General features: G+C 70.5%; 2 protein-coding genes across 2 annotated transcripts; both read right to left on the reverse strand.

Annotated features, from left to right (window-relative positions):
* Positions 1-1,507: 1,507 nt before the first annotated feature.
* Positions 1,508-9,640, reverse strand: SCN2B (sodium voltage-gated channel beta subunit 2). Its single transcript, XM_084860606.1, has 4 exons — positions 9,392-9,640; positions 6,063-6,229; positions 4,002-4,212; positions 1,508-3,683 (listed from the first exon to the last, which is right to left on the reverse strand). The coding sequence occupies exons 1-4, from the start codon at positions 9,450-9,452 to the stop codon at positions 3,484-3,486; spliced, it is 639 nt and encodes a 212-aa protein (XP_084716732.1). The 5' UTR covers positions 9,453-9,640; the 3' UTR covers positions 1,508-3,483.
* Positions 1,624-2,568, reverse strand: LOC146340322 (uncharacterized). Its single transcript, XM_084860600.1, has one exon. It carries the CDS (start codon positions 2,566-2,568, stop codon positions 1,624-1,626), a length of 945 nt encoding a protein of 314 aa, XP_084716726.1.

Genomic DNA, 9,640 nt, shown 5'->3' on the forward strand with positions numbered 1-9,640 from the left:
GGAAGCCCGATCGGCAGCGAGTCGGGGCGGGGTCGCGCTTCCCCGGCGCCTGCTTGCCTGCCTGCCTGCCGCAGGTCCGAGCAAGACCGGCGAGCTCGCGGAGCAAGCGCTCCCCGAGGCTCCCTGAGCGAGTCCCTCCCTCGACGGCGGAGCAACGCTCTCTCGCTCGTCTCCGTCGTCCCCGCGGTCGGGAGAGTCGCTGGAACGGCCGGAGGGGGCGGCCGGCCGGGCGGGCTGTGACCTTCCCCGAGGGAAACCTTGGGGCCGCATTGCCTAGTGGCTTTCCTGAAGGGCTGCCCTCGGGAACACGACCGGCTGCTCTGGCGGAGAGAGGGGTGGAAGAAGGGGCCGGGCCGGGCCGGGCCGGCAGGCTGGGTTCCTCACGTACCCTTCACTTCTGCTTTCAGGTGGTTTTAAGCGGCGATCCTAGACTCGCGGCGGCGGCGGCGGCGGCGGCGGCGGACAGTGGCTCCTGGGCAGGCAGGCGACGTGCGGCCTCCACGGCGCGGGGCAGGCGGGGCGCCTCCCAGTGCCGGCTGCTGGGGCCCCTGAGCAGGAGGCCCTGCTCGCGCGGGTGTCTGGCCACGGTGGGAGCGGACCGCCGGGTGAGGCGGCCTCGGGTCTGGCCCACTCGGGCCCGCAGGGCGCTTGTCTGTTCCTGGAGTCATCGCCCGCCCGCTGCCCCCTTCTCTCCCTCCCTGCTCTGTTCCAAGGCTGCTCCCTTCCTGCCTCCAATTGTGTCTAATAATTCCACAAGCGCTTAACGAAGAGCAACTGAACCGGCCGCCCGGCATCCAGGGGCTGCCCCGGCTGCAGAGGGGGTCTGTCGGCCTCCTCGGGCGTGAGGGAAGAGCGCTCCTCCCGGCACCACCCGGGCCCCAGATCCACACGAGGTCCCCTGCTTGGGTTTTTGCCTGACATTGTCCGGGACGCAAAACCCGGCGTCCGGCGGCTGGCGGAGCGGAGGCTGGTGTCGCTCCTGGCCGGCGCCAGTTCAGCAAGAGGCCGTGACCTCGCTGCCCTCCCCACAGCCGCTTCCCGAAGTCCTCCAGGCTGCCCTTTGTCAGGTGCTGTGTTTCCAAGACAGAGGCCGATGGCCGCCTTGGCTCACGAGCCCGGTGGGAGACCCGAACAAGCGGTCGAGACTGGCCCAAGCAGGGCTGGGCTCTGGCAGGACCCTTCTGGCACCACCACAGGAAGATCCCCTAATCCTAGATGTGCAGGGGAGGCTGTGATTATTCAAAGGCACTCTGCACCTGTTCAGAGGCACTATGAACTTTATTGTTTCATATGCTCTAGAAGTAAGGCCTTCTGTTCCTCTTGCCTCCCTGTGGGGCGGGGTGGACCAGATGGCCTTCAGAACCCTTCCACCTGAGATTCCACGAGCCAGGCGTCCCTGGGAAGCCCCCAGAGGTCACCTCGTCTACGCCACTCAAGCTGAGGGAGGGATGCATTGGACTCGCCCACTGTACAGTCGCCCCAGGAATGAAAGGGAGTCACATCTGTTCTGAGAGGCGCGTTCTGCTTTATTTCACGCAACTCCTTGATTCCCCTGGACAGACTCAGGCGGAGAAATAATTCCCAATACATCGCAGCTCAAAAACCAGTCAGTGCAAATTGTAACTAAACTGCTTCCTGTGTATGCACAAAGAGCAATGAAGCCATTCCGTATTGAGGCTTTTGTGAGAACCGAACTGCAGATCTGGCAAAACAAGAAAGAACAGAAAGATGGCACAGCATCGTCGAGCAGGAGGCGCGTCCTCGGACGCCGCTGGCCAGACCAGCAGGCGGTAACGTGCAATTCCGGGAGGGAGCCGGAGCCGGAGCCGGAGCCAGAGCCGGAGCCGGAGCAGGAGCCGGAGCCGGAGCCGGAGCCGGAGGCAGCTCAAGGGAGGCGAGGCCGGGCCCTGACACCAGCCCACGCGCGGAGCCCCTTGCCTGCCCTGCAGGGGCTTCCCGGGAGAAACGACCCTCCCCGCCCTCCTCTGAAGGGGGCCAACCAGCCGGCCCCCTGGGCAGAGGCGGCGGCGGCCTTCGCAGGGCTGCTTGCCACAGAGCTACGCCAACCAAGGGCAGCGACAAGGCAGCCCAGGCGGAGCGGAGCGGGGGGAGGCATGCGCTGGCCGCCAGGACGGCGGGCTCTGGGCCTCGGGAGAGGCTCGTCGCCATTCCTTCGGTTCCCAGGACGGGCGGCGCGCGGGAGGAGCCCGGCAGGCGACAGCCGCTTGGCCGAAGGTCCACCGGCCTCTGAACAAGAAGGGCGGCAGCAAGGCCAGGCAAGGCCGAGGTTTCAGGGACGGCTGCCAGCCCTCGAGCCCAGCTGGCGCTGCACGTCAGGAGGAGCAGAGGGGTCAGGACGGGACTGCTGGGCCGAGAATGCACCAAGCAGCGAGGCGGCCTGATCCAGCCCTGCCATGCCCAGAGCCCGAAAGAGCTTCGCTGGCAGCAAGCGGCTGGCGGACCTGCCCTGGCCAGGTGCGCGCGTTCAGAGGCCAGGGCAACTTCTGGGGGAAGGGGTGTCCAGGAAGAGGAGCCGGGCCCTCCGTTCAAGCTGGGTCCCTGGTCCATCTCGGGGGGCCTTTAGCGATGATCGTTCCCATGGCAATATGCAGAACTACCTGGGAACCCACGCAGGAAACAAACCAGCACTCTTCATCCCCCCTCTCCAAAAAGACCCTGTCTCCCTCCCAGCTGTGCGTGGGGCATATCAGCAGGTGGGGGGGAGGGGAGGGGATAAGCGGATCCCGTTCCAGCAGTGCCAGGTGTGAGCTGGCAATGCCCGGTTCGGGGGCAGTCACCTGGGGATGCACAATGTGCCCTGCAGGGCGGGCCATCATTTTGCCCCGCCCACCCTCCTGGCAGTGAGTTGTCTTGGCAGTTGTGGGTTGTGCTTGGCTCTTGTAGGGGAAGGCGAGAAGTGGCAGTTTCTGCGTCGGAGAGGAAAGCCCCCCAGCCCCCGTCCTCTCCCAAGCGCGAATGCTCCCGTCCCCCCCGCACAGCTGCTCTTCCTCTCAGCACCGCTCCCACCCCATGGCATCGGGATCGGCCCTCCTCAAAAGACCCCCCCACACACACACTCCTTTCGGCCGAGCTTCCTGCGTGGACGCCCCTGTGCCCGGTCTCCTGGGGCCAAGGAACAAGCCTTGAAGACTCCACGGGGAGGCGAGGCGGGGCTAGAGACCCGCAGCAGCAGCAGCAGGGGCAGGGGCAGCCAGGGCGCTCCCGCTAGGAGCCCTGCGCCCAAAATGGGACCCATCCCGCCCATCTGCAGCTGCGACAGGGAGCAGCTGCCGTTCCGGGGCTCGCCCGCCGGCGGCTCCCTTCCCGCCTCAGAGGGGCGCAGCGCAGCGCCCGGCCGCGTCCAGCTAGACAGCGCGAGGTCGGGGGGCACGTGGGGGGCGCAGAGGGGCCCCCGAGCTCTCTGGCCCGTGGCGGGGATCCTGGCTCCAGAGGCGGGGGCGGGGCTGGCCGGGGTGGGCCCCGCTACTTGGCGCCTTCCTCGGGGTTGCCTTCCCCGTCCGTCTTGCCCTCCTCCTCCGTCTTCTGGTCGTCCGTGCTCAGCCGCTGCTGCTTCTTCCGCCGCACACACTTGACGCCGACCAGCACCAGGGCCACCACGGCCAGGAGCCCGCCCACCGTGGCGCCCACGATCACGGCCACGGTGGAGTCGCGTTCCGGGGGCTCTGTGGAGACACAGCCGGGGGGTCGGCGCCACTCCAGGCGGGAGCACGGCCGCAGCCAGCGTCTCCAGCAGGTGGGCTCTTCCCCAGGTGTATGCGGGGGCTGGAGGACTTGCCTGGGGAGCGGGGGGGCTTTTCCCCTCTGAAAGCGGAGGGAAATGCGAGACCATGGAAAGCAGCGGGGGGGGGGGCTCCCGCGGGGACTGCGGGAGGCCTCGCTCGGCAGGAAGGACAAGCGTGCTGCGGTAGCGGGCGAGTGAGGCCGCGACTGGGCCTGGGGCCTGGGGGCGCAATCGGAGGGGCCCCAGCCTGCGCACTGACCTTCTGTGATGACTCTGAGGCTGATCTTGCCGTGGCCTTTGTGCCGGTCGGGTGGGTTCATCACGTAGCAGTGGTACATCCCCTCGTCGTCCAGCTGCACGTCGTGGAGGGTGAAGGACACGTCGTTCTTGGTGGGGTTCCCGGTGAACTCCACGCGATCCCCAAAGCGATTCAGCTCCATGGGGACAACCTTCAGTTTAAACTGCAAGAACTGGGGGGGGGGGTGAAAAGGGTGCCTCTGAGCAGCTGCGAGGGTGCCTCGCCGTTGATGCGGCCTGGCCAAGGGCGGCGGCGTCGATCCGTTGCAGCGGGGCAGCGGCAGCACCGTCAAGGCCGAGCCGGTGCTCGCGGCAATCCCCTGCGCCCGAGCGCCTTGCTCGGTGCTTCGGGTGCCGCAGGACTCTGGGCTCTCGCCGAGACTGGGTGGCTGCTGCCGCGCCCCGCAACCCGGGAGGGGCGAAGAGGGCCTCCAAGGAGGGGCTTTAGCTTCTAGGCAGGCGTTCCGCGTCAGCGCCACCGCCCGTCTCTGGGCGCGGTCCACAAGCAGGGCGGGGGCCTCCGGCCGGCGTGCGGGAGCGCGGGCCGAGGGCGAGGGCGGGCCGGCGTGCGGGAGCGCGGGCCGAGGGCGAGGGCGGGCCGGCGTGCGAGGGCGCGGGCCGAGGGCGAGGGCGGGCCGGCGTGCGAGAGCGCGGGCCGAGGGCGAGGGCGGGCCGGCGTGCGAGGGCGCGGGCCGAGGGCGAGGGCGGGCCGGCGTGCGGGAGCGCGGGCCGAGGGCGAGGGCGGGCCGGCGTGCGAGGGCGCGGGCCGAGGGCGAGGGCGGGCCGGCGTGCGAGAGCGCGGGCCGAGGGCGAGGGCGGGCCGGCGTGCGAGGGCGCGGGCCGAGGGCGAGGGCGGGCCGGCGTGCGAGGGCGCGGGCCGAGGGCGAGGGCGGGCCGGCGTGCGAGGGCGCGGGCCGAGGGCGAGGGCGGGCCGGCGTGCGGGAGCGCGGGCCGAGGGCGAGGGCGGGCCGGCGTGCGAGAGCGCGGGCCGAGGGCGAGGGCGGGCCGGCGTGCGAGGGCGCGGGCCGAGGGCGAGGGCGGGCCGGCGTGCGAGAGCGCGGGCCGAGGGCGAGGGCGGGCCGGCGTGCGGGAGCGCGGGCCGAGGGCGAGGGCGGGCCGGCGTGCGGGAGCGCGGGCCGAGGGCGAGGGCGGGCCGGCGTGCGGGAGCGCGGGCCGAGAGCGAGGGCGGGCCGGCGTGCGAGGGCGCGGGCCGAGGGCGAGGGCGGGCCGGCGTGCGAGAGCGCGGGCCGAGGGCGAGGGCGGGCCGGCGTGCGAGGGCGCGGGCCGAGGGCGAGGGCGGGCCGGCGTGCGAGAGCGCGGGCCGAGGGCGAGGGCGGGCCGGCGTGCGAGGGCGCGGGCCGAGGGCGAGGGCGGGCCGGCGTGCGAGGGCGCGGGCCGAGGGCGAGGGCGGGCCGGCGTGCGAGGGCGCGGGCCGAGGGCGAGGGCGGGCCGGCGTGCGAGGGCGCGGGCCGAGGGCGAGGGCGGGCCGGCGTGCGGGAGCGCGGGCCGAGGGCGAGGGCGGGCCGGCGTGCGGGAGCGCGGGCCGAGGGCGAGGGCGGGCCGGCGTGCGGGAGCGCGGGCCGAGGGCGAGGGCGGGCCGGCGTGCGGGAGCGCGGGCCGAGGGCGAGGGCGGGCCGGCGTGCGAGGGCGCGGGCCGAGGGCGAGGGCGGGCCGGCGTGCGAGAGCGCGGGCCGAGGGCGAGGGCGGGCCGGCGTGCGAGGGCGCGGGCCGAGGGCGAGGGCGGGCCGGCGTGCGGGAGCGCGGGCCGAGGGCGAGGGCGGGCCGGCGTGCGGGAGCGCGGGCCGAGGGCGAGGGCGGGCCGGCGTGCGAGGGCGCGGGCCGAGGGCGAGGGCGGGCCGGCGTGCGAGAGCGCGGGCCGAGGGCGAGGGCGGGCCGGCGTGCGGGAGCGCGGGCCGAGGGCGAGGGCGGGCCGGCGTGCGGGAGCGCGGGCCGAGGGCGAGGGCGGGCCGGCGTGCGGGAGCGCGGGCCGAGGGCCTGGCGGCGCAGAGCTCCAGACACTCACCGGCTCTTCCGAACAGTTGTCACATCTCTGGTAGGTCCAGTTGAGGGAGAACTGCTTCTTCTCCACTTGGTAGCAGGAGTTGAAAGTGCAGCTGAGGCGGACGGAGGAGCCGTTCAGGGCGTAGATGGTGGCGGGAGCCATCACCTCCATGGCCGGGCTGCTCGGCACTGCCAGGGAGAGACGGCGGCGGCCTCACCTCGGTCCTCGTCTCCTGCTCCACCACAGGCAACAAGCAGCTTATCCTGCCCCGCCCCGCCCTGAGCCCAGCCACATCTGGCCACCGCTGCAGCCACCCAGCCCTCGGGCATACCGGGGGCACAGATGCTGGCTGCAACGGTGCCAGGCAGCAGCTCCGAGGAAACACTGCAGTCTGGAAGCGGTGGGGTCCCCCAGAAACCTGAGTTGTTCTTGCTGGGTTGTGTGAAGATGATCTGGAGCTGTGGGGGAGGCGGCCGCATTTGCTGACAACGCCAAATTATCGGGAGTGGTTAAGACAAAAAGGGACAGCCCAGACCGCCAGCAGGATCTCCCCAGACGCGGGGGATGGGCACTGAATGGCAAGCGCAGTTCAATGTAAGCAAGTGTAAAGTGATGCACCTTGGGGCGAAAAGCCCTGCTTCATGTTTGCGCTGATGGGGTCTGAGCTCGCCAGGAAAGGGACCTTTGGACTAAGGTGGAGAGCTCAGTGAGAATGCTGACTCAGCAGGGCCAGTCCTGCCCTTAGGCAGAGTGTGGCAGCCACCCAAGCAGAAGATTTTTGGTCTCACAAAAAGGCAACGAATTGTTCATTATCAATATAATATTATTATTATTATTATTATTATTATTTATTGTACTTTTACTGCTGTGGGGGTGGGGGCAGGATTTTCTGCTTCAGGGTGCCAAAATAGTTTTGTTAGCTTTGAGTCCTATGCACCTTAATGGGGGTGGGGGAGGGCCCCATTTGCTGATCCGCCTCATGCAGGAAGGTGTCTTGGGCCAGTCCTGCAACCAGTGTGCGGCTGCTGTGCAAGAGACGAATTCCAGGCTGAGGATCATTACGGAAGGGACTGAAAAGGAAACTATCAAGCTCGCGTTGCCCTTATGCAAATCTATGATGCGACCACACGTGGACTACTATGTACAGCATCTCACCACAAAAAAATGTATTGTTGAGCTGGAGAAGGTCCCGAAAAGGGCAACCCGCGTGATCAAGGGACTGGAGCAGTGTCCCTCTGAGGAAAGGTCACAATGCGCGGGGCTGTTCCGCTTAGAAACAAGGTGGCCGGGGTAGGGTGGGGGGAGCACGGAGTACAACATGATGCCTGGTGTGGAGAGAGTGGAGGGCCTTCGCTCTGATCCAGCTTCAGGGCTTTTCTGAGGTTCTTAACTCCTTGCTCTGCACCTTTGGGCAGGGACTCCCCAGAAGTCTGTTTGACATGTGGGGAGACTCTGCGGTCCAACAAGGAATTCAAAATGAAGCTCAGACAGGATCCCGGCTGCAAGCACGCCGTCCACCGGTATTCTGGGACGAGCGCTGGAGCGGTGGGGTGGCCGCCCTTGGCCCACGGCCTTTGCCAGGGGCCCCCGCCCGCGCCGGCGCCGGCCCTGGCAACAGGCAGTCCGCCTCCCAGGCCTGCGCGTGCCTCGCCCCCGTCGGGCTGTGGCTGAGGCTCCGTCCCTTGGAGGGGGCAAGGAGCGGCTCCCGCCCTGCTTTTCGTTCTGGCGGGGGAGACGGTCCTTCGGCCCGCCCAGCGTTCTCGCTCCGCCCTGCCGCTCCCTCCCTCCTGGGTGCGGGCGGCCGGGGGGCACCCGGAGGGGATGGGCTCGCTCTTGGCGGCGCGGGGAGGAAGGGATCGCCCTCGCCTGGCCAGAGCTCCGCTTCTCGACCTCCACCGCCCCCGGCAGTGGCGCTGAACGCCGCTCTGCTCCGGTCCGAGACTCAGCCGGCGAGGCGGAGCAGCCCACGGCTGCCCCCTGGGGAAAGGGCCGCTGCCTCCGCGGCGGGGCGAGGGGTGGCGGCAGGCGGGAGGCCGCTCCCGGGGCGGCAGGACTCGGGCTCGCCATCCCACGCGGGCTCGCTTTGGCCTCTGCCCCAGCAGCACCAGCCGCTCTCCCAGCGGGGCGGCTACTCCGGGTGACCGGCCCAGGGGCAGCGGCGCCGAGCGCGTCCCTGCGGGGGCCTCCTGCTCTCAGCCTGCCTTCGCAGCCCGGCGCCACGGGCCCGTCCGAGCCAGCCCGGCAAGGGGGCGGCCGGGCGGGGAGGCGCTCTTCGAACCGGCCGCGGCTCACCCTCCCTTCGCCGGCGCCAGCCCCCGCCCCGCCCCCCGCCCCGCTCAGCCGCACATGCCGCTGCTCTCCGCGGTGCCGAGCGAGTCTCTGGCCGCGCCGCGGTGACTGCAAGCGGGAGCGGTCCCTCGCAGGGGCATGCGCCCTCCTCGCGTTGCGCTTGGATCTGCAGATGGTCGCCTGAAGGGGCTGCCGGAGACCTCGCCGGACTCCCAGCCAGGCAGAGGGGTTACACCCCCCCGTCTCGTCAGCCTTTGCAAAGCCATCGCGCGCTTCTCTTTCTTAGGCGGGGGCAGCCAGCGGGGGGGGGGGTGGCAGGCCAGCGGGGTTGTGTGAGCCGAGCCGGGCGGGGGGCTGCCCCGTTACAGCCGAAGGCCTGGGAGTGGGAGCTCTGGACGGGGCAGGCCCCGCTTCAGTCTTGCACCCCCCATGACCACACTCGGGGCCTGAGCCAAGCCCTTCTCTCGCCACCTCTGAAACCGGGGCTAGGAAGGGGCTGCGGCTGCCGCTGAACGAACCCCGAGACCCCCCCGGCCCCAGGGGGGACACCGAGAGACGGAGAGAGAGAGTCGGGCTTGGAGCGGGTGGGCGGGCGGACCGAGGCTAGCAAGTCGGGGAAGGCGAGCGGACGCCCCTAGCCAGTGGTGGCCGGCAAACGGAGCTTCTGGTGGTTACAGGTGGCCGAGTGGCCGGCTCGCCCAGGGGAGAGAGGAGCCTCGCGGACCTCCGAGCCCACCAGAAGTGCCGCCCCCGGCACCGCGTCCGCTGGGCGGGCGGCTTCTCTGCGGACTCGCAGCCAGCAAAGGCACCCGGGTGGGCATCATGTCAAGAGGAGGCCCTCCCCAAAAGAACCAGTCCCTTCCCCAACCACCACCCCGTGCGCACACGGTCTTGAGTCCCAGCCGCCGCCGCGCAGCTGCGCTCCCCCGCACAGGGCAGCAGCCCTCGGCCCCAGATGTCCCCCAGCAGCAGCAGCCCCAGCCCACCCCCGCCCTCACCGTGCTGCCGCCGCTCGCGGGCCAGAACCTCCACCCTGCCCGGCCTTGGCAGGCCCGACTCACCCAGGGCCAGGAGCAGCGCCAGGAGCGGCGTCAGCGGGAGCGGGGGGTCTTCTCGGCGCATCCTGGCGGCCTGGCCGGGCGGGGCTGTGCTGCTGGGCTGGAGCAGGAGGCCGGCGGGGGCGGGGCGGGGCTCAGATGCGCGACAGGGGCGGCTGCAGCGGCTGCGGGGGGGTCCTGGCGGAGGCGCGCATAATACTGGGGCCGCCGCTTTATTTCTAAGGCGCCAAGATGGCCGGCTGGAGGATCCGC

Source organism: Heloderma suspectum, chromosome 6 (assembly GCF_057233095.1).
Source record: "Heloderma suspectum isolate Gila_16-S chromosome 6, 16-S_ref, whole genome shotgun sequence".
Classification (NCBI taxonomy): domain Eukaryota; kingdom Metazoa; phylum Chordata; class Lepidosauria; order Squamata; family Helodermatidae; genus Heloderma; species Heloderma suspectum.